Raw genomic sequence first — 23,604 nt, 5'->3', positions numbered from 1 at the left:
CTAAAAAAAAAATTGTTGGGGCCAGGAGTGGTGGCTCATGCCTGTAATCCCAGCACTTTGCGAGGCCGAGGCAGGCAGATTGCTCAATGTCAGGAGTTCAAGACCAGCCTGGTCAATATGGTGAAACCCCATCTCTACTAAAAATACAAAAACTAGCCGGGGATGGTGGCGAGCACCTATAATCCCAGCTACTTGGGAGGCTGAGACAGGAGAATCACTTGAACCCAGGAAGAGGAGGTTGCAGTGAGCCAAGACCGCACCATTGCACTCCAGCCTGGGCAAGAAGAGTGAAATTACATCTCAAAAAAAAAATGGTTGGCCAGGCACAGTGACTCACGCCTGTAATCCCAACACTTTGGGAGGCCAAGGAGGGTGCATCACCTGAGGTCAGGAGTTCAAGACCAGCCTGGTCAACTTGGTGAAACCTCATCTGTACTAAAAATACAAAAATTAGCCAGGCATGATCACGCACGCCTGTAATCTCAGCTATGTGGGAGGCTGAGGCAGGAGAATCGCTTGGACCTGGAAGGCAGAGGTTATAGTAAGCTGAGATTGCACCACTGCACTCCATCCTGGGCAACACAACAAGACTCTGTCTCAAATAAATAATTTAAAAATAATTTTTTTTTTTTTTTTTTTTTTTTTTTTGAGATGGAGTCTTGCTCTGTCACCCAGGCTGGAGTGCAGTGGCGTGATCTCAGCTCACTGCAAGCTCCACCTCCCGGGTTCACGCCATTCTCCTGCTTCAGCCTCCCGAGTGAGTAGCTGGGACTACAGGCACCCGCCACCATGCCTGGCTAATTTTTTGTATTTTTAGTAGAGACAAGGTTTCACCGTGTTAGCCAGGGTGGTCTCGGTCTCCTGACCTCATGATCCGTCCACCCCAGCCTCTCAAAGTGCTGGGATTACAGGCGTGAGCCACTCTGCCTGACCTAAATTTTTAAAAAATTAGCCGGGCATGGTGGGTGCATGCCTGTAGTCCCAGCTACTTGAGAGGCTGAGGCAGAAAAATCACTTGAGCCCAGTAGTTCAAGGCTGCGATGAGCTATGATCACGCCACTACACTCTAGCCTGGGGTGACAGAGCGTGACTCATCTCTAAAAGAGGAGGACAACAAAAGAGTGGAGTATAGCATGGTAAATTGGTATATATAAACACGTGAACTAATAAACCTAGTGATCAAGATACATAATTAACAAAACAGCGAGGAGAAAAGCATCAGTGAAATAATTCAGAAAGTGTCCCATAATTGAAAGGTCTGTGTTTCTGAATTGAAAGGGCCAATTAGGTCCCAAAATAATGAAGGATAAAGGTAGATTCTCATTTAGAGACATTATCATAAAATGTCAGAACACTGAGGGGAAAAAAAATCCTAAAAGCTTCCAGAGAAGAGACACAGAACACATTAAAAAATAGACTTGAAATGACTTCAGCCTTCCCTGAAAGTAACACTAGAAGCTAGATAGCAATTGAGGAATCTGTTCAGAATTCTAAGGGAAAATTATTTCCAACCTGGAATTTTAAACTCGGGCAAACTATCAACTTGGTGTTACGGTAGGCTAAAGACATTTTTCTAGACATGCGGCTACCTCAAAGTTTTTCATCATTCCCCTTCTCAGAAAGTTTCTGGAAATATTTGCAAAAATGAGAGGGAAAGCCAGGAAAGTGGAAGATAGGTGGCAGTGCAGTGAAAGAGGCTTCCAGGCTGACAGCTGTGTACTAGGGATAGAGAAGAGCCACTGCAAGAGCAGGTCAGATGCTGCAGGAACGACTTCTTCAGGAAAATCGGTTTAACAGAAAACCTGAGGTGCCTGAATACATTCAGAGGAGATCGAGACTACTGGGGAGATCATAGGATGAATTTTGCTGATTACAAACTAAACAAAGGAATAGACGGTTGTTAACTTTAGTTGCATTGCTGTATCATGTATGTTTTAATAACAAAATTTTGAATCTAACAGTAGTGTTTAGATTTGATAATGCTGGGTGGTATATGAGTGTTCATGATATCTTTTTTACATGTTTGAAATGTTTCATAAAAATATTTTCAAATAATCACAAATAATATGTCACTCCCCTGCTTAAAACTCTATAATGTAGTCCCACTGCTGTTTGGATTTTATTCTGACTCTTAACCTTAGGTTATATATCTGGCCCTTTCCTATCTCCCTCCAAAGTCGTTCCAACCACACTGATATTTTTCAGTTCCTGGATCCAGTTCCACCATTGTTTTCCAGCCTGCCTCTGGAGACTTGCACATGCTGTGCCCTCTTCTTGGCATCCGTCCACTTTTCTTTGTGTGGCTATCTTCTTTAACCTTGAGCTTTCAGCTGTAAAGTCACCTCCTCAGAGAGACCTTCCCTGACCACTTTAAAACTAGGTCATTTTACTCCCTTAATTCTCTCATTGAGCACCATGTTTGTGTTCTTTATAGCATTTATGACAACTTTTTTTGACGTGTTTTTCTTCTTTTCCGTTATAAGCTCCTTCATGAAGGCAAGGGTCTTATGTGTCTCTTTGTCTGTCTTACTAACCATTGTATCACCAGTTTACCCAATGCCTGGCACATAGTAAGCACTTAGGCCAGGTGCAGTGGCTGACGCCTGTAATCCCAACACTTTGGGAGGCGAAGGTGGGCAGATCACTTGAGGTCAGGAGTTCGAGACCAGCCTAGCCAACATGGTGAAACCCTGTCTCTACTAATAAAGTACAAAAAATTAGCCAGGCATGGTGGTGCGCGCCTATAGTGCCAGCTACTCGGAAGGCTGAGGAGAGTCAGTTGAACCTGGGAGGCGGAGGTTGCAGTGAGCCAAGATTGCATCATTGCACTCAGCCTGGGTGACAGAAGGAGACTTCATCTTAAAAAAAAAAAAAAAAAATTGGCCAGACGCAGTGGCTCACACCTGTAATCCCAGCACTTTGGGAGGCCCAGGCAGGTGGATTACTAGAGTTTGAGACCAGCCTGACCAAAATGTTGAACACCCCCCCCCCCAACCGGTACTAAAAATACAAAAATTAGCCATGCACGGTGGCAGGCGCCTGTGATCCCAGCTACTCCAGAGGCTGAGGCAGGAGAATCACTTGAACCCACGAGGTGGAGGTTGCAGTGAGCCAAGATCCCACCACTGCACTCTGGCCTGGGCAACAGAGTTAGACTCTGCCACAAAAAAAAAAAAAAAAAAAAAAAAAAAATAGTAACCACTTAAATTTTGTGGAATGAATGAATGATACTCAGTATCGCTACTGTAAAGGTTTCATGTGGTAATGATTACACCTGAGTTCAAATTCCAGCCCTGCCCCTACTGAGCTGATCTTTTTTGATGAACTGTAAACACAGGATATTAACATAAACACTAGCCTGGGGTGACAGAGCGTGATTCATCTCTAAAAGAGGAGGAGGACAACAAAAGAGTGGAGTATAGCATGGTTAATTGGTATATATAAACATGTGAACTATTAAACCTAGTGATCAAGATACATAATTAACAGAACAGGGAGGAGAAAAGCATCAGTGAAATAATTCAGAAAGTGTCCCATAATTGAAGGGTCTGTGTTTCTGAATTGAAAGGGCCAATTAAGTCCCAAAATAATGAAGGAAGCCATGTCCCCAGTGGGGTTTTAAAGGATCTAACAAAGTTGTTTCTTGATCTGGTGCAGGTTACATGGTATGCTGAGTTTGTAAAATTCATTGATCCATAGACTTACGTGTACTCTCCTCTGTATATATTATGTTTCAATAATCTTTTTTTCCCCTCTACCCACTAGACCACCAAGGAAATAACCTTTTTTCTTTTTTTTTTTTTTTTTTTTGCTATGGAGTCTCGCTCTCAAAGTGCTAGGATCACCGACATGGGAAATAATCTTTTTTAAAGTTAGAAAAAAAAAAAAGCTAGACATGATGGCTCACACCTGTAATCCCACCACTTTGGGAGGCCATGGTGGGAGGATGGCTTGAGTCCAGTAGTTCCAGATTTCCTTGGGCAACGTGATGAGACCTCGTCTGTACAAAAAAAATTTAAAAATTAACTGGGCAAGGTGGCACGCAGCTGTGGTCCCAGCTACTTAGGAGACTGAGGCAGGAGGATTACTTGAGCCCAGGAGGTCAAGGCTGCAGTGAGCTGTGGTTGTGCCACTGAACTATAGTCTCGGTGACACAGCAAGACCATGTCTCAAAAAAAAAGAAAAAAAAAAATTGGAGGCCAAAACAGGTGGATCACTTGAGGTCAGGAGTTCAAGACCAGCCTGGCCAACATGGTAAAACCCTGTCTCCAATACAAAAATTAGCTGGGTATGGTGGCATGCACCTGTAATCCCAGCCACTCGGGAGGCTGAGGCAGGAGAATCACTTGAACCCAGGAGGCAGAGGTTGGGCGACAAAGCGAGACTGTGTCTCAAAAAGAAAAAAGACCATCTGTATTAGCATAGCTTTAAGGAGAGAATGTGAAAATGTATATATAAGGCTTTCACACAGTGCCAAACACAAAGTGTATGCTTATTAAGTAGAAGCCACTCTTACCATCTTTATCTGGAAGGATGTGACTAAAATCATGAAATAACTGAACTGTTGAATCATTTCCAAAAGTAAATTTCTCCCATCAATTTTGCATACCAAGAAAATAAGTAAAATTCTAACATTGGGCAAATCATACAGAGCAAAAACGTTGTTACCTGAAACAATTAGTTTTCTTAGTATAACTGTGTTATCTTTAATGTTGGTATGTGCTAGATCCCTCTGATTACCTTTATTGTTGTTTAAAAATAATTAAAATTTTTTTTCTTTTTCAGAGATGGGATGGACTTGCTTTGTCATTCAGGCTGGAGCGCAGTGGTGTGATCATAGCTCACTGCAACCTCGAACTCCTGGGCTCAAGTGATCTTCTCACCTCAGCCTCCTAAATAGCTGGGATTACAGGCATGAGCCACTGCGCCTGGCCCAAATTCTTAAATTAGATAGAATATGAGCTCCCCTGGGCCGGGCGCAGTGGCTCACGCCTGTAATCCCAGCACTTTGGTTGGCCGAGGTAGGCAGATGACGTGAGGTCGGGAATTCGAGAACAGCCTGATCAGCATGGAGAAACCCCAACTCTACTAAAAATACAAAATTAGCCAGGCATGGTGGCGCATGCCTGTAATAATCCCAGCTACTTGGGAGGCTGATTCAGGAGAATGACTTTAACACGGGAGGCAGAGGTTGTGGTGAGCTGAGATTGCGCCATTGCACTCCAGCCTGAGCAACAAGAGCGAAACTCTGTCTCAAAAAAAAAAAAAAAAAGAATATGAGCTGCCCGAGGGTAGAAATTATGACCCTTTTTCTTTTTCTTTTCTTTTGAGACAGTCACACCCCGTCTCCCAGGTTGGAGTGTAGTGGCGCGATTTCCGCTCACTGCAACCTCCGCCTCCCGCGTTCAAGGAATTCTCCTGCCTCAGCCTCCCAAGTAGCTGGGACTACAGACGCATGCCACCACACCCAGCTAATTTTTAAATTTTTATTAGAGACGGGGTTTTACCAGGATGGTCTCAATCTCCTGACCTCGTGATCCGCCCACCTTGGCCTCCCAAAGTGCTGGGATTACAGGCATGAGCCACCATGCCCATGACCTTTTTTTTTTTTTTTTTTTTTTTTTTTTTTTGAGACGGAGTCTCGCTCTGTCGCCCAGGCTGGAGTGCAGTGGCCGGAACTCAGCTCACTGCAAGCTCCGCCTCCCGGGTTTACGCCATTCTCCTGCCTCAGCCTCCCGAGTAGCTGGGACTACAGGCGCCCGCCACCTCGCCCGGCTAGTTTTTTGTATTTTTTAGTAGAGACGGGGTTTCACCGGGTTAGCCAGGATGGTCTCGATCTCCTGACCTCGTGATCCGCCCGTCTCGGCCTCCCAAAGTGCTGGGATTACAGGCTTGAGCCACCGCGCCCGGCCGACCTTTTTCATTGTTATGTTTCCAGTGTTTGGTAGAGCTGTTGGTGTTTAATAAATGTTTATTGAATAAAAGAATGAAAATCAACTTTACCATGAACATTAGTCACAATTCCTCCTATCTCTTTATTCCCTTTCGTATGTGTTATGTTGGCCTCTGTTTTTCTCACATTTATTTATTTTTCTTATTACTATTATTATTATTATTATTGCTGTTATTAGTAAGAAACCTCACCTGGAATTTCTCACATATCTTTATTTTGTCTTTATTCTCACATGTCTTTATCTACTTCTATAAATTGACAGTCCATATAGTGCTTATTTTAATGGCTCTATAATCTGTATTCCCATTATAGTTTGCTTAGCTTTTCTCCAGGTGTTAGGCACTCTAGCATTCACTTTTATGAGCTGTATTGCTATAGGCATCTTTAAATCTTTCTCCACCCTCTAAATTTTTTCCTTGGGCTATATTTCCAAATGAATCAAAGAGTATAGATAGTTCAATAGATCCACTCACTTAGATCATTACCTAATTTTTAATCTTTATCTACAACACATTATAAATGATAATAGCTTAAGAATTACAACAGTTTTATGGATTTATTGTGCTCCAGTGATCATATCGTGATTGATTGTATCCTAACCTCCTCCCAGGGTATATGAGTGTAACAAACGCTGCAAATGTGACCCAAACATGTGCACAAACCGGTTGGTACAACATGGACTACAAGTTCGGCTACAGCTATTCAAGACACAGAACAAGGGCTGGGGTATCCGCTGCTTGGATGACATTGCCAAAGGCTCTTTTGTCTGTATTTATGCAGGTTGGTGATAAAATATAAGGGTTGTTTCCTGAGATTAGGACATGGTAGGGAATTGAACCAGAGACAAATTGAACATAAGAAGAAAGTGCTTGACATGTGAACTGGAGTAAGAGGTGGCCAGGGACTTCTACAAAGAACGTGATGAGTGATGTACCTGTCTAGCTAGACCAGAGAGGGACATAAGTGTTTCACAAAGAAGAGAATGAAAAGGGATGAAATTTTGGACATGGTGATATTTCAGAGGACAGACATGATTATAGAGTCCAGTGTATAATTTTCTTCCATGTCACTCCACTCAGAGATCTTTTAGCATAGCCCAGTACACTCTTTTAATAAAGTAGAAGAAATGGAAAGACAGAAAGGGCAAGATTTAAAATGACAGTAAGTTCTCCATACTTTATCATAGTTAAGATACAAAGGGAGGTATTATCAAAGAAACACTGGGCCAGGCGTGGTGGCTCACGCCTATAATCCCAAAAGTTTGGGAGGCCGAAGTGGATGGATCTCCTGAGGTCAGGAGTTGGAGACCAGCCTGGCCAACATGGTTGAAACCCCATCTCTACTAAAAATACAAAAATTAGCCAGGTGTGGTGGTGGATGCCTGTAATCCCAGCTACTTGGGAGGCTGAGGCAGGAGAATCACTTGAACCCTTGAGGCAGAGGTTGCAGTGAACCGAGATCATGCCACTGCCCTCCAGCCTGGGTGACAAAAGTGAAACTCTAACTCAAAAACAGAAAAAAACAGAAACGAGAGACCAGAATGGAGGCTTTTTGACTCTATATGCTGGTAGAGCGGGTATTGATGGAATGACCCTTATTCTTTCTAATAGGTCCCCGTGGCCGGGTGCGGTGGCTAACACCTGTAATCCCAACACTGGGAGGCTGAGGCGGGCAGATCACCTGAGGTCAGGAGTTCGAGACCAACCTGGCCAACATGGTGAAACCCTGTCTCTACTAAAAATACAAAAAAAAATTAGCCAGGTGTGGTGGTGTGCACCTGTAGTCCCATCAGGAGGCTAAGGCAGGAGAATTGCTCGAACCCGGGAGGCAGAGGTTGCAGTGAGCTGAGATCGCACCACTGCACTCCAGCCTAGGTGACAGAGCAAGACTTCATCTAAAAAAAAAAAAAAAAACCTAATAGGTCCCCATAACCCTAGAAGGCCTTTAATTCTCTTCATTCTCAGGCAAAATCCTGACAGATGACTTTGCAGACAAGGAGGGTCTGGAAATGGGTGATGAGTACTTTGCAAATCTGGACCATATCGAGAGCGTGGAGAACTTCAAAGAAGGATATGAGAGTGATGCCCCCTGTTCCTCTGACAGCAGTGGTGTAGACTTGAAGGACCAGGAAGATGGCAACAGCGGTACAGAGGACCCTGAAGAGTCCAATGATGATAGCTCAGATGATAACTTCTGTAAGGATGAGGACTTCAGCACCAGTTCAGTGTGGCGGAGCTATGCTACCCGGAGACAGACCCGGGGCCAGAAAGAGAACGGACTCTCTGAGACAACTTCCAAGGACTCCCACCCCCCAGATCTTGGACCCCTACATATTCCTGTTCCTCCCTCAATCCCTGTAGGTGGCTGCAATCCACCTTCCTCTGAAGAGACACCCAAGAACAAGGTGGCCTCATGGTTGAGCTGCAATAGTGTCAGTGAAGGTGGTTTTGCTGACTCTGATAGCCATTCATCCTTTAAGACTAATGAAGGTGGGGAGGGCCGGGCTGGGGGAAGCCGAATGGAGGCTGAAAAGGCCTCCACCTCAGGACTAGGCATCAAGGATGAGGGAGACATCAAGCAGGCCAAGAAAGAGGTAAGTAGTGGCAGAAAACTCTGAGAGCTATGGCTTTAACTTTGGTGCAGTAACAAACTTAATGCAGTCTCACCATGAGTCTTTGCATGTAGATTATTCTACTTGATGGATATTTGTGGCCACCTTGTTATCTCTCCCCCTAATTAGCACATACCTAGTATGTGTTTAAAGAACCAAATTATTGGCCGGGCACGGTGGCTCACGCCTGTAATCCCAACACTTGGGGAGGCCGAGGCAGGTGGATAACTTGAAGGTCAGGAGTTGGAGACCATCCTGGCCAACATGGTGAAACTCTGTCTCTACTAAAAAATACAAATATTAGCCAGGCATGGTGGCGCATGCCTGTATTTCCAGCTACTTGGGAGGCTGAGGCAGGAGAATCACTTGAACCCGGGGGGCAGAGGTGCAGTGAGACGAGATCGCACCACTGCACTCCAGCCTGGGTAACAGAACGAGACTGTCTCAAAAAAAAATTATTTTAAAATCCACATGCCTGGTGGTAGAGGGTGGACAAGTATCTGATTAATTCCAAAATGAAAGATTCATAAGTGATTTTTTAATGTTAAATGCTGTTTCAAGTTATTCACATCATTGTTTACTTCTACTAAAGTAGAGAAACAATAATTGATTTTAAGTATCTCTTTGATGATGTTGATGCTTTCCACATTACAGATGGTAAAACTGTCCCTGGTTGCTGTAAGCCTGCTCGTGGTGTTTTCCATGAGCATTAAGCCCCATCACTGAGAAGGCTTAAAGGCTCTAGCCAGAGAGTGTAGTGAAGATTGCTGTCAAGTTGCAGAGTGGTTTACCCACCCCACTTTAGAATGTGTACCTGTCACTGGCTGATGTTATCTTTGGAGGTCATTTGAAGTCTGATTATTGGACTTGTTAACTTTAGGCTGTGAAAGCATTTAACCCTTCACTTGTTCTTTTCCAGGACCCTGATGACCGAAACAAGATGTCAGTGTAAGTGCCTTTTGTTCGTTTTGTTTTAAGACAGTCTTGCTTTGTCACCCAGGCTGAGTGCATTGGCGTAATCTCAGCTCATTGCAACTTCCCCCTCCCAGGCTCAAGAGATTCTGCCACCTCAGTCTCCCTAGTAGCTGGGACTACAGGCGTGCACCACCACACGTGGCTAGTTTTTCTATTTTTTGTAGACACGGGGTTTCACCGTGTTTCCCAAACTAGTCTTGAACTCGTGGGCTCAAGCGATGCTCCCAAAGGGGATCCTCAGCCTCCCAAAGTGCTGGGATTACAGGCATTAGCTGCCGCATCCGGCCCAGTGCCTTTTTGACCTGTTTCCAAATCTGCCTTCTCTCAAATCTAGGCTAGAAGCCTAAGAAACAGCCAGTAACCTGTTGGCCTCATTCCTTCCCCTCCCATCAGAGTTACTGAAAGCTCTCGAAACTACGGTTACAATCCTTCTCCCGTGAAGCCTGAAGGACTTCGCCGCCCACCTAGTAAGACTAGTATGCATCAAAGCCGACGACTCATGGCTTCTGCTCAGTCCAACCCTGATGTAAGTGACCTTCTCAAGCTTCTGAGTCTAATAAAGGAACATGGGCCATTGTCACCTCATCAAGTCCTTCACTATAATTACTGTTAGGTCTTCTACTTCTTTAGCCTTGACTTCCTGCTTTATTTTCTTTCATCCAGCATCTAATCCTCCTCTTGCCATTGCCCTTTCCTGCTAGACCCTGGGTAACAGCAAGGACTTTAAGGAACCCTTCCCATTTACTTCTCTTCCTTCTTACCCTCCTGCTTCCCCAGGATGTCCTGACACTGTCCAGCAGCACAGAAAGTGAGGGGGAAAGTGGGACCAGCCGAAAGCCCACTGCTGGTCAGACTTCGGCTACAGCAGTTGACAGTGATGATATCCAGACCATCTCCTCTGGCTCTGAAGGGGATGACTTTGAGGACAAGAAGAACATGACTGGTAGTGTGGGAAAATGTTGGGAGTGGTGGGAAGAAATAGTAAAAAACTTGGGATAGAGCATTTTTTAAGGAAGCTAAAGAAGTAGCGGGTAAAAATTCAGATCCTAAGAATTGGAGCATCTCTGGGAGGGCTTTCTGACTCCGAGCTAAACTATTCTTTGACACATCCTCTCTCATTTCCGGTTTGCTACTCTTTTCCCCTCAGATCTAATTATGCTTGGGAAAAAACTGCCACTTAGGATCTTTGAGTTCCAGCTTATTGGTGTTTCTCAGCTGCAATGTTGGGAGAGAAACAGGGGTAGAATGTCCATTCATGAGTTGGGATGGGTCCTGACCCCATTCTCCCTCCTGTCCAGGTCCAATGAAGCGTCAAGTGGCAGTAAAGTCAACCCGAGGCTTTGCCCTTAAATCAACCCATGGGATTGCAATTAAATCAACCAACATGGCCTCTGTGGACAAGGGAGAGAGTGTACCTGTTCGTAAGAACACACGGCAATTCTACGATGGCGAGGAATCTTGCTACATCATCGATGCCAAGCTTGAAGGCAACCTGGGCCGCTACCTCAACGTGAGACCCCTCTCCCCACCTCTAGATGCTGAATTATCCCATAGTCCTCAAATTTCTTTTAACATATTCTATAAGCCCACCTTTTCTTGTTACAAACTCTTGATCTCAAAGTATCTTAAAGAGGTAGCTTTCTTTCAAAGCATCTGTTATAATGGGGAGGGTCAGACAGCATTTTTCTTCCAACTCTCTCCTTGCAAAGCCAGATTCAGTTTCCCCGGCTCTTACTTGATCCTGTCCTTAAACCTACAGCACAGTTGCAGCCCCAACCTGTTTGTCCAGAATGTCTTCGTGGATACCCATGATCTTCGCTTCCCCTGGGTGGCCTTCTTTGCCAGCAAGTAAGGAGTCAGGAAAGGGGATGACTGGGGAGGGGCAAGGACCACTGAAGTTCCAAGGGCCCCTCCTCCATTCATGATCTAACTTCACCTACATATTCAGTAACCTCAAGGGCCTGGGTTATCTGCTGTCTTCGCCACACACCATCCTTTTTCTTCCTCTTCAGAAGAATCCGGGCTGGGACAGAACTTACTTGGGACTACAACTACGAGGTGGGCAGTGTGGAAGGCAAGGAGCTGCTCTGTTGCTGTGGGGCCATTGAATGCAGAGGACGTCTTCTTTAGAGGACAGCCACCTTCCCAACCCTTCTTGAACTGTCATTTCCTCAGGAACTGGGTCTTCCTGATTGTTGAACCCTGACCTGAAGTCTCTGGTCTAGCTACTCCCCCCAGCTCCTAGTAGATAGAAATAGGGGTTCTGGACCAGATGATCCCTTCCAATGTGGTGCTAGCAGGCAGGATCCCTTCTCCACCTCCAAAGGCCCTAAAGGGTGGGGAGAGATCACCACTCTAACCTAGGCCTGACATCCCTCCCATCCCACATTTGTCCAAGTGTTCCTGCTTCTAACAGACTTTGTTCTTAGAATGGAGCCTGTGTATCTACTATCTCCAGTTTGTATTATTTCTTGGAAGTCTTTTAACAATATGATAAAACTAAGGTGGTGATTTCGTTTCTCTCAGCCCGATATTCCCAAATCTGGATCTTTCAGTGAGATACTATCCCAGTCCTCCCCTGTGGGCTGCTGTCATTAATCTTCTATCTTGTCTACCTTTGCTTCTTGCATGTGAATTATTTTAGATGGAGTTCTCGCTCTGTCACCCAGGCTGGAGTGCAGTGGCGCTATGTCGACTCACTGCAGCCTCTGCCTCCCAGGTTCAAGTGATTCTTCTGCCTCAGCCTCCCAAGTAGCTGGGATTACAGTCGCCTGCCATCAAGCCCAGCTAAATGTGTGTATTTTTAGTAGAGATGGGGTTTCACCATGTTGGCCAGGCTGGTCTCAAACGCCTGACCTCTAGTGATCCACCCTCCTTGGCCCCCCAAAGTGCTGGAATTACATGCATGTGAAATTTAAAAAAGAAAATGTTACGTAACTGCAAGGAAGGCATAAGAAAGACTCTCTTCGTTTATTTAGTTGATCTCCCTTCTCAATTCCTAATAGTCTGACACTTGTTGCCATGTTTTATTTAATATTTTTTATTTAATCTTTTAATTTAAAAAAAAAACCCCATTAACAGTACATTTTGGTCTAAAATGGTCCCTCTGCTGAAATGCTAGGTGCTAGCTGTAATTCTGGCTTTAAAACCAAAACCCCAAATACTTAATAAATAAAAATTAGAATTAGTTGCCATTCTACTCCAAACCAGCTAGCCTAGCTGAAGAGAAGAGGGAAGGGGAAGAGGCCAGAGAAAGGAGGAGGCAGTCAGATCTTAGACCTGTGGCTACAGGGACAGCTGAAAGAAGTAGCACAAAGAAAGATCATCCGAGCAGTCCCCAGTACAGCCCCCACTTTTTGGCAGAAGTAGGGTAAGGGTTATGTGCACCCTCCTACCCTCAATTCGTTTGTGTCATAGAGGGAAAAAGTTAAAAGTCAGCTCAGCTTTGGTTTTTGGCCCAAGTTAGGGAGCTTAGAAAGGTGAGCCCTGGTCCAGCTTTGGCAGAATGAGGCCCACAGATGGGATAATAAGGCACAACCCTGATTCTGGAGGTCAGGGAGTCAAAGGCAAACAGCTAGGGCCAAATTCTCAGAATAAGGAATGTGAGTTGTAACCCCTACCCACAGAGAGCTGAGGGAGGGCCTCAAAAGCAGTAGAAAGGATGACTTGGAGGATAGGGAGGAAAATACAACCATCCCCCTCTAACAGAATATAACCAACGTCCCCCTACCTGGGGATAAGCTGGTTAGAATTTGGTTTAAAGGCAACTGGGTGAAAAGCAAGGAGGGAGGATGCAGAGAATTCTCCTCTCACTTTCTCCTTTTTCCCCAGAGCTTAAAGTGACCCTATAGCGCGGGAAGGGGGGTAGTTCCTTGGCTTTATGCATTAATCTGGGAGGCAACTGGAATAATGGTTCAGTCATTCTTACGATGGTGGTTATTGAGGATGGGGTGGCCATTGGCTAGGGGCCGGCTCTTTGCTCCTCCCCCAGCTGCAGCCTCCTCCCCCTCTGAGCTCTCTGTTTCTTCCCGGTCACTGCGTTCATCTTCTACCAGCTGTGGAAAAGGGACAAGAACGGTTATTACATGAGATCCTCAAACCCCTAAAGACTGCTTCTCTCTGAGGGCTTGCTCCTGTTATACCCAAGGCCCCACACTAGTTTTTTAGAGGATTGCTGGCAAGATGGGAGTTCAGGAAGTCGTAGAGAGTAGTAAGGCCTACACAATGGGGACAGAGACTTTACCTTTCCAGTTATGAACTTGTGGGCCATGCGCAAAATGAGGTAGGCCCAGAAGATATGCAGCAGCTGTAGAACTCCCATCATGGAATTGAAGAAGTAATAGCCAAAGAAGGCAGGATAGAGCTCCAGTGGGTACACTAGGGTGCAATGCAGGATCCTGAGGATTCAAGGAGAGAGAATTGTAAACAAGGACAAGAGCAGGTAAGACACCAGGGAGACACAGGAGCAGGAGAAAGGCAAGGCTTCTGATTTCTTCCGAACAGGAGTGTAGCCTGGCTGCCTACTCACCAGAAGGGCAGGATGACCAGTCGCGTGATGATGAAAACAATGGCGAAGATGATGAAGATGTTGTTGCAGGTGTTCTTCCATCCCGCGTAGTTAAACATCTTGGCTGACTGCATAGAGAGCCCCCATCCATCATCATGGGCTCCTGACTCCCTCAAGTACATTCATATGTACACTCCAGTTGGGAGCACTGACTCTGTGCCCTCCTCCTTGGTCCCAGGAATGTCACCCTCCAAATTCCCACCCCGCACCTCCCTCCCAAAGAAAATCAAAGGGACAGAAGAACTTGCACCAGGGTCTGTAGGTTTGAGGAAGCCTAACCTCCAGCAGGTAATCGGAAGAGTCATGCAGAGCCATGATGAGAGTCCCAGCTCGGATGTAATTGGCAAACCAGGAAAAGCTGATGAGGATGATGGTGGCTACATGGTGGATGATCTGTTCCTTGAAATCCTGCAGAGATGATGCAGGCCCCAGGGACTTTTTCTTCCCCAGCTCTCACTATGCCTTCCCCCTTGCCTTTAGTTCCCCCTATACCAACAGCTCCATTCAGAGTGCCCAGAAGTCAAAGGAGAGGGTGTTCATCCCAGGGCCTCATTTTGGCTCTTAGGCTTAATTGCACAACCCCTTCACCCACCTTTCGCTTGACATCAGAGGCAATGCTGAAGAGCAGGGACCAGTAGAAGGAAAGTTCAATCATGTAGTACCAATACTGGGAAGGGATAGTGCTCTGGGAGAGGAGAGAGAGGTAAGAGCAACCAGCCCCAAGGGTGTCCCCACTCCACAAACCCTCTAGCCCCTGAAGTTCTTCATTCCATCACTCTAATCCCTCTGCTATGGATTCCACAAACTGTCTCTTCACTGGGGTATGTCTTAGTCCACCCACATATGAGGAAGCAAGACTCATACCTGTATGGGATATCCCTCCCAAACTTTCTTCATGTCATAGAACCAGGGTTTCTGCAGAGATGGTGAGAGGTTAAAAGAGGAGGAACCCAAATTCCATGGCCTCACCTGACCTTGCCAGAGAACCTACTGCCACCTCCCAGTAATCCCCACTCACATCCACAATGACGGCCATGCCGGCAATGAAGGCAATCAGGTAAAATGTGAATCTCCAGCTGGCAAAGGAAGCGGAAATGGCTAGGTCAGAGGACAGCACAGTCCCCCAGCAGCCCCCAAATACCTGCAGATATCCTCAATACCATTAATAACTCAATTCACCTCCTCACATCTCCCTGCATATAGCCACCACCTATCCCTCCCAGCAAGACACATCAGGATCTTGCTTGCCACCCAGCTTCTCCTGCCCCAGCCTCCCCCCACCTGGCTTCTCGGAACTTCTTGAGGAGACTGGGCCGGTCCTGGTTGCGGCGACGGCGGAACCAACGCTCTACCTGGCGGCCGGAGAGCCCGCTCTGCCGGGACAAAAGCTCTACCTCCACCTGGGCATAGTGAAGAAGCCCACTGTTATGTTTACCTTCGGAACTCAGCAGCACCCCCAGCCTCTCCCAGTAACAAGCTCAGTCAGCACCACTGCTTCCCCATCTCTTCACCTGCCGGAACGAACATTCAAACCCTCTCCCCTCCCCACCAAACCGTGATTCCCAGAGTCAGGGCAGCATGCAGCTCATACCTGCTTGGGCTGCTTGCCACTGGTCAGGTAGAAATGTTCCAAGGTGGCATTGGGAGGTGCCCGCAGTCGGGTTTTCTCCTTTATGTTCAAGAGAGCAGCCAGTGGTGTAGCCACATACCTGGGGAAGGGATATAAGTAAGGTATCTAGCTTGCTGGGAAGGGAAAGGGCTGCAAGCTAAGGCAACTTTACCCTGGCCTCAGTTTCCCCAGCTTCCTGGCAACCCCCTTTTCTCTAGCCTCCAGGGCTGCCCACAGCTGACAAAGCTGCCTGTGTGTTCACTAGTGGCCAGGCGGGTGGCGGGTGGAGGGTGAGAACAAATAACCATTGATGGAAAGGGCCTGGGGGTGCTGAGCCTTCAGGAAGACAATGGTGCCTTCAGGGGAGGGGGTGCACAGTGGGCAGGAACCTGAGTAGCCAGAACATCAGGGTCTAGGGCTAATTAAATAGCAAGGAACAAACTTGAAGTCCAAGAAACTACAACTGGCAACTGGGGAAGGCATGAGGGTACGCTGGCATGCTTACAGCTCAAAGAAGTATCGAACAATGAGGAAGAGCAAGGCCAGGGGCAGCGTGATATAGAGATCTGAGGCTTTGGCGTAGACACGTCCATCTCGGTCTTCTAGATCGGCCCAGGTCAAGTTCACAGGCAGCCACAGGCGTTCCCACCAGAAGTAATCATACAAAGTCTGGAGCATCCTGAGTGAGAGGCAAAGGGGAGGGCATCAAGAGGAAGTAGCTATGGGGGAAGAGATAGATGAATCAAAGTTTTCAGGGTATATCAAAAGGAGAAGGGGGCAGAGTCGAACTCTAGATCCCTATCCTGGCTATGCAGCCTTGGGCAAATCAGTTTCCTCATCTGTAATATGGTGGCTTTCCCGTTTTAACATTTACTGTCAGGCTGGGCGTGGTGGCTCACACCTGTGGTCCCAGCACTTTGGGAGGCCGAGACTGGCAGATTACGAGGTCAGGAGATCCAGACCAGCCTGGCCAACATGGCGAAACCTCGTCTCTACTAAAAATACAAAAAATTAGCTGGGTATGGTGGCAGGTGCCTATAGTCCCAGCTACTCGAATGGGTGAGGCAAGAGAATCGCTTGAACCCAGGAGGTGGAGGTTGCAGTGAGCCGAAATCATGCCATTGCACTCCAGCCTGGGTGATAGAGCAAGATTCCATCTCAAAAAAAAAAAAAAAAAAAAAACCAACAAAAAACATTTATCATCTACAGCAACCTGCAGATGTGATTCCCTGGAATTAAGAAACTTGGGGTCCTTACAACCTCTGATTTCGGGGGGGGGGGGGCGGGGAAGAACCTTGGGGGTCTTGTCATTTTTCTATCTCAACCTGGAAGACAGGCAGGACCTGGCCCTAGAAACTATAGCCAACAATCTGAGTAAAGTCCCTCCCTTATCCCCCCATGCCCTGGCCATTTCCTCAAGCCTCCAAGCCAACTTAGCTGAAAGCTTCCAGGGGGTGCCCCAAAACACTGCAGGGCTGAGGCAAACCCTTCTTCCCCTTCCCTACAACCTACAACCCATCTGAGTAGCAGGTCCCTAAAGAAAAATTTAAGAGACAGAGTAGGCTGGGCAGTGGCTCATGCCTGTAATCCCAGCACTTTGGGAGGCCGAGGCAGTTTGATCACTTGAGCTCAGGAGTTTGATACCAGCCTGGGCAACACGGTGCAACCCCATCTCTACAAAAATTAGCTGAGTGTGGTGGCACATGCCTGTAATCCCAGCTACTCAGGAGGCTGAGGTGGGAGGATCACTTGAGCCTGGGAGGTGAAGGTTGCAGTGAGCCGTGATCTCGCCACTGCACTCCAGCCTGGGTAACAGAGACTATGTCTTTAAAAATAAATAAATAAATAAAGCCAGGATAAAGCAAAATTATGTCCCCAAATGATGCTGAGCTCCACAATCACTGGACATCGAACTGCACACAAGGTTGACACTCCATGCCAAGCCATCTAGTCCCTACACATAAGGCAGAAGGACCTTATGTATAACTCTTCAGAAAGAAAAGTGAAGGTAGGGCTGCAAAGAGTCAGGGATTATAGGGCAGGGAACCAAGACAGCAGACCAATACATCTGGTGGAATTAAGAGCTATTCTTTTATTTTCTTTTGAGACAGGGTCTTCCTCTGTCACCCAAGCTGGAGTGCAGTGGTACAATAATGGCTCACTGCAACCTCCACCTCCCAGGTTCAAGCCATCCTCCCCTTCCGCTTCAGTCTCCTGAGTGGCTGGGGCTATAAGTAGCACGCACTACTGAGTAGCAAGCACCATATCTGGCTAATTTTTGAATTTTTTTTTTTTTTGGTAGAAACGGTTTTGCCATGTTGCCCAGGCTGGTCTTGAACTCCTGGGCTCAAGCAACCTGCCGGCCTTGGCCTCCCAAAGTGCTAGGATTACAGGCATGAGCCACTGTGCCTGGTCAGAGCTATTTCGTATAAATACTCATCCAGAAAATACAATCCTAGTCTGCAGGGGAACACCCATACCCCCTCAGTCTAGGAAAGAGCCGCTATGTAAACCTCCTCCCCCAACTGAAAGAGGAACAACATGGTGGGAGTGACCACTTGGATAACCAGAGGAGGGAAGGAACAGTCTGTGTGGGGCTCACGAGGGAAGACCAGCTGCTTGGAGCTGAGAGGAACGGCAAGATGGTCCAGAAGAGCCAGGGATGCTGGGTCCAGCACAACACCTGGCAATCCTAGGACTCAGCAAGAAGCCACAGCAGGATGACCAGGACAGTCTTTTCCAGACTCCCCACCCCTTGTTCCCCTCCTGGGAAGGAGGTGAGGCAGTGGGATTTAGGCTGGCCCAGAAAGTGAAAGCAGAGACAGGAAGAAAAGAGAGTAGTGAGATTGTTATCCACCGTGACCTAGAGACTAGTTGGTGCCACTGACTGAAGAAAGAGCCTGAGACCACAGCTGGGCTGGGCTGGTCCTGCTGCTGCTCTGACAGCTCCCGCTCCACCCCCACCCACCACAGAAGCCCTTGCGAAATCCCTCAGCCTGTCATGGATCAGTATTCCGGCTCAAGGACTTTTACCCCCTTGTCCCCACTCCTGATCACTGCTCTCTCGGATGAAATTAGAAGTCAGCACTGCCAGTAAAGGAGCTTCAGCTCCACCTTCTCCCCTCCTCCTCCCCCAAATCACACACACACATTCCAGGCACTGCCCCTGCCCCCTCCACCTCAGCCAGAATAAATATTTAATTAAACAGATGGAAGCCTTCTGAACTGAACAAAATTAAATGTAATTATCCACAGCGGAACTTTCCCCACACAAACACACACACACTTTTTTCCTAGAGAAAAGTTGTAGAAAATTGAATAGAGAAGGGACAAGGGTAGAAACTGCACAGAGGCGGGACAATGTGGAACACCTTGATGTGTGCACGTGACCCCCTCTTCCCACTTTTTGCTCAGCCTGATTGGAAGCGAGAAATCAGCCTGACCCAGTCACCTGACTGCTGTCTCTTGGAGCCCAACTTCTCCAGGGAAATGTAAAGCCAAAGGTACCGTGTTGCCCCAGCAGTCCTAGACTTTGGATCCCATCCCTAGCCAGGTCAGTGAAAACTGGCAGGGATGTTTCTCTAGTCAGGCGGCAGGCTGGAGTCACAGAGGGAGGGTGGAGCCCCTGCTGGACTCCTGGGGCCCAGGAATGTCTCATGCCTGCAAAGCGGGGGGTGGGGGTGGGGGGCCGGGGTAGGGGGGCAGACAAAGTAGGCACTAGAGCACAGTCAAGGGCAGACACCTGGGCAGTGCAACTTCCTCATCCCCAAGATGAGATAGCACCTGTCCTCTTCCACTCCAAGCAGGGACAGTGGAAGACTTGGGAAATGCAGATTAATGGAGGCTTTTACACCCAGGTTGCAGGCTTCCCATGACCACAGCCCTCCCTGGTGGTCCTGTACCTCCATTAGCAGAGAGGCACTACCCCCATCTCCCCAGCAGGGAGGCCCCAGATTCAGCAGGGTCAGGACCTCTGACTCAACATGAGGGGAGGGGAGGGCAGCAGGGGCCTGGCCGGCCTCACTTACACATCCCCACAGAACCAAAGAGTTGGGTCCCTGTGGTGGTGCTGGGGAGGCCTCTTAGCACCAGCATACGGATCCAGATCCGAGCAAGACCCCATAAACAAAAGGCTGGGGCAAGAAAAGGTGAAGTTTACACAGGGTAGGGAGACAACAATGTTTTTCCAGGCCTGCTGGGCCTTCAGGGCAGTTACTTGACTTCTTGTGGAGAAAATCACATCTACAAACACTTTTCCACCCAGACTTCTCCCATACACATGAAGAGACATGGTATCACACGCACCTGCCTTAGAGGCACAGATGCCACTTTCTGAGGCACAGCCTGGAGAGGGGCCAGAAGAGCAGGGATTTAACTGGCATTGGATTAACAGGAACTTGAGCAGGACTCTGCCCAGCCCCAACCTTTGCCCCAACTCTGACTGACATCCCCACAAGACCCCTCTAGGTGGATGAAAGGTGCAGAGGGTCCCCATGGGAGTTTGTAGATCCAAAGGGCTGACAGGGAGCTGTTTGGGCCTGAGAGGAAGGAATTCTCCCCAACTCCATGTGGTCAGTATGACTGGCTCTCACAGTTTGGAGGAATAACTGAGGAAAATAGAAAGGGGTTGTTGACAAGGGAGGAGTGACAAAGGTCCCACCGGCTCCCTGCTTCCACTGAAGAAGTCCTGAATAGTCTCTTCCTTGTTGAAAACTTTTTTCAGGCAACAGCAGCAGGTCATGAACTAGAAGTTGACAAGCCATGGATGGAGCCAAGGAGAGGTGTGTTATCCCTCCAGGCTGCAGGATGGGCCTCAAAATAAGCCAGATTTTAAGAAGAGGTGGGTGAAAGGCGGTCAGAACAGCAGTCCTCAGCCCCATCTGGCCTACAGCTTCTCTGGAAAGTCCCACCAAAGGCCTCCACAGACCCAAACGCTGCAGGAGACTATGGCCCCAGGGGCAGGGAGAGGCCGGTGGGTTTAAGAGACAGCTGGGGCGGTGCTGAAGGACACAGTGAAGGATCAGCCAGCCTGTGGACAGTGACAGGGGAAAAAGGAGGCCCTTCCTCCCAGGGGAAAATCTGGCCAGAGGCCCCAGTGAGGGGAGTAGGGGACTAGGGGAGAAAAGGATCTCTCTCTGGAACACAGACTGTGCAGATCATGCTCAGGGCCAGGTCCTCAGGGACAGGGCTGCAGACAAGTCCTTACCCTTAGGAGCTCCTTTACATGTGCAGCCACTCACACCCAGGTGCGGTCACCCCGACTCCGGTATGGGGCAGCAACCCCCACCCACCCCTGCCCCAGCACAGATATGGGGGTGACTGCCTGCTGGAGGCCTGCTGGGACTCGGTTCTCCAGGAACAGGGGCGCACTGCATTCGTCACGATCCTCAGAACCCCCTGAACCTGGGCCTGGCAACTCAGGTGACTGAAATCAGGTTTTGATGCCAGGAGCCAGGCTTAGGGAGGGAGAAACTCCAACTGCAGGCTAAAGATGAGTGCTCTACACCTGCAGTCAACCCACTTGCCACGGGCCTCTGGTGATTAACAAGCTACGGCCCAGAAAGCCAGTTCCACCAGGAGCTCCCTTGCCAGCCATCCACACCTCATAACGGTATGCCTTAGCCCTGCCGGGCCGGGGCAGGCGCTCTGGGCCGCTCCTTCCTGTTTCCCGTTAAGCACATGGAAGCTCTGACCTCGCCTGCGAGGTGGGCACCGTGGGCCGGTAGGAAGAAAACGGGGCAGGGCCCTCCCCTCTCCTCCCACCCGAGCCACAGGACGCGTCCAGGCCGGGGCAACCCCGCGGACCGCTGCCAGGGTGGAGGCTCTCGCGCCAATGGTCACCAGGCTCCTCCACTCTCCAACAAAGGGGCGCCCGCGGCTCGGCCCCGTCGCCCGCAGCCCCCGCGTCCCCACCTCCCGCCCTACCTGTTGCCCAGGAGGGCTCCTCCGGCTCGGGGCGGCGCTACCGCGGACTCCGCGGCGCCAGGCCCGCCGGCCCCGGCCGCTCCCTTGAGGCGCTGCGCCCGCCCTCCCCGGCCGCCGCCATGAGCGCCCGCAGCGACCCCGCCAGCGCCGCCCCCCGCCCCGGCCCCGCGGCCTCCCCAGCCCGGCCCCTCCGCCGCCCTGCGACAAAGCGGCCTCCGGGGCTCCCAACTTTTCCGCAGCCCCTTCCCACCCCCGCGCGGGGATCGGGCGCCGGGCGGGGGCCCCGACTCACTCGGCTGCAGATCCGGCGGGGCCGGGGCCGCTGCTCCGTGTGATCCGTCTGCTCGGGTGGCTGCTCCGAGGCCCCGAGGCCTGGCTCCCCGCGCCTCTCCTCCCTCTTCCGCCCGCCCGCCGGCCCGCGCCCGCCCTCGCCCTCCCTCCTCCGCCCGCCGCCGCCGCCGCCGCCGCCCGCCGAGCCCAGTCGAGCTGAGCCCGAGCCCAGCCGGGAAAGAAAGGCCGCGAGCAGCCCAGGGGCCGGGAGGCTGGGCGTGGACGGGAGGCGAGGGCGGGGCGGGCCGTTGCGCTGCGGCTGCCCTCCGCCCCGGCGCGGGAGCCGGGACCCCAGCCCTCCGCTCCCGGGCCCGCAGCCACGCCCACGCCCGTCACCGTGCGCTAGAGAAGCCCCCGACGTGGGGAGGCGGGTGCGGGCTCCTCCGGCCGCTTCGGTCTGTTTTCGGGGTGGGAGGTTTCCCACCCGGACCGACACAGACGCACTGGATGCTGCGGGGTCCCGGGCTCCGAGCGGCGGCGTCCCTGCCCCCTCACTCCTACCCACCCCCACCCACCCTCAACTGCTGTGCGGCCCTGGGTCCCCGACGGAGTGGGCACATTCCCACTTCCAGCCCCACGGGGCGCGGGCGGAGGAGGGCGCAGCCCGGGGGTCCTGCCCAAGTGCCTCGCGCCGAAGCTTTAAACCTCTCCAGGGCAGACCGAAGCAGCCGAGCCTCCAGACCCAGTCAGAGCCTGCGACCCCTCGGGCGACCCTCCCCTACCCCGCCGTAAAAGCCGCGGACTTTCCACCCAGGTGCTACGGGACCTACCCCGGTGGCAAGGAAGAGCAAACCCAAACGTGCGCACACCCGAGGGCCCTGTCTCAAAGAGCCACCCCAACTTTTGTTTAGTAAAATGTATTTGAGTTTTCAAATGACACCATGTTTATCTGTATTCGATTTCGTGTTAAAAAGGGTTTCCCGGACGGGCGTGGTGGCTCACGCCTGTGATCTCAGCACTTTGGGAGGCTGAGGCGGGCAGATCATCTGAGGTCAGGCGTTCGAGACCAGCCTGGCCAACATGGTGAAACCCCGTCTCTACTAAAAATACAAAAATTAGCTGGGCACGGTGGCACGCGCTTGTAATCCCAGTTACTCGGGAGGCTGAGGCATGAGAATCGCTTGAACCCTGGAGGTAGAGTTTGCAGTGCGCCGAAATATCGCTGCTGCACTCCAGCCTGGGCGACAGAGCAAGACTCCGTCTCAGGAAAAATAAAAATAAAAAGTGTTGTGCCCTTGGCCTGGCGCGGTGGCTCATGCCTGTAATCCCAGCACCTGGGGAGGCCGAAGCAGGCAGATCACTTGAGGTCAGGAGTTCAAGACCAGCCTGATTAATACAGCAAGACCCCCATCTCCTTTATAAACTAAAAAAAAAAAAAAGTTTTCCCCGTGAGTCGTGTGGTAAAATTACTGTTTCGGAAGTAATTACTGTTGGAAGGTGCAACATGTTTTTCCTAGAAAGCTGGTCTTAACTCCTAACGGGAACGAATGATGACTAAGATGTATTTGAGGGCTCCTATACAGGGAGAGCTGCAGCTTACTCCATGGAGAGGTACTTTTGTCAAATTTCTAACCTAGATGAAGTGTTGCCTTTTTTACGCTGTCGCCATCAGAGCCTCTGACACTAGCTTGTTT

The 23,604-nt window shown here is 49.5% G+C and overlaps 2 protein-coding genes across 8 annotated transcripts in view; one reads left to right on the top strand and one right to left on the bottom strand.

Annotated features, from left to right (window-relative positions):
- SETDB1 (SET domain bifurcated histone lysine methyltransferase 1) overlaps window positions 1-12,042 on the top strand; it is a 40,465-nt gene extending 28,423 nt beyond the window's left edge. For all 6 annotated transcript variants that reach the window (XM_073008410.1, XM_037997990.2, XM_073008409.1 and 3 more), the window contains exons 15-22: window positions 6,564-6,733; window positions 7,918-8,546; window positions 9,484-9,512; window positions 9,933-10,065; window positions 10,317-10,482; window positions 10,838-11,049; window positions 11,299-11,387; window positions 11,552-12,042. In XM_073008410.1, the coding sequence (XP_072864511.1) occupies window positions 6,564-6,733; window positions 7,918-8,546; window positions 9,484-9,512; window positions 9,933-10,065; window positions 10,317-10,482; window positions 10,838-11,049; window positions 11,299-11,387; window positions 11,552-11,669 (1,546 nt within the window). In that variant the 3' untranslated portion in view covers window positions 11,670-12,042. The remainder of the gene's footprint in view (window positions 1-6,563; window positions 6,734-7,917; window positions 8,547-9,483; window positions 9,513-9,932; window positions 10,066-10,316; window positions 10,483-10,837; window positions 11,050-11,298; window positions 11,388-11,551) is intronic.
- Window positions 12,043-12,477: 435 nt separating this feature from the next.
- CERS2 (ceramide synthase 2) lies at window positions 12,478-22,035 on the bottom strand. Of its 2 annotated transcripts, none has more exons than XM_008019288.3 (11): window positions 21,933-22,035; window positions 16,221-16,394; window positions 15,698-15,815; window positions 15,388-15,506; window positions 15,125-15,182; window positions 14,971-15,021; window positions 14,699-14,791; window positions 14,386-14,514; window positions 14,068-14,174; window positions 13,783-13,936; window positions 12,478-13,594 (listed from the first exon to the last, which is right to left on the bottom strand). In XM_008019288.3, exons 2-11 carry the CDS (start codon window positions 16,391-16,393, stop codon window positions 13,454-13,456), a joined length of 1,143 nt encoding a protein of 380 aa, XP_008017479.3. In that variant the 5' UTR covers window position 16,394; window positions 21,933-22,035; the 3' UTR covers window positions 12,478-13,453. The 2 variants fall into 2 exon arrangements, with proteins under 2 accessions (XP_008017479.3, XP_008017480.3); XM_008019289.3 differs by lacking the exon at window positions 21,933-22,035 and adding an exon at window positions 21,641-21,738.
- Between the last annotated feature and the right edge of the window lie 1,569 nt (window positions 22,036-23,604).

Source organism: Chlorocebus sabaeus, chromosome 20 (assembly GCF_047675955.1).
Source record: "Chlorocebus sabaeus isolate Y175 chromosome 20, mChlSab1.0.hap1, whole genome shotgun sequence".
Classification (NCBI taxonomy): domain Eukaryota; kingdom Metazoa; phylum Chordata; class Mammalia; order Primates; family Cercopithecidae; genus Chlorocebus; species Chlorocebus sabaeus.
Note: the sequence above shows the minus strand (reverse complement) of the source record. Positions and strands in the feature narration are given on the sequence as shown.

Coding starts and splice junctions, on each gene's coding strand:
- CERS2 (XM_008019288.3), bottom strand. CDS start 16,393: ATGCTCCAGACTTTGTATGATTACTTCTGGTGGGAACGCCTGTGGCTG. Junction 15,183..15,387: donor AAGAAGTTCCGAGAAGCCAG/GTGGGGGGAGGC, acceptor TTCCTTTGCCAG/CTGGAGATTCACATTTTACC. Junction 14,792..14,970: donor GGGAGGGATATCCCATACAG/GTATGAGTCTTG, acceptor CTCCTCTCCCAG/AGCACTATCCCTTCCCAGTA.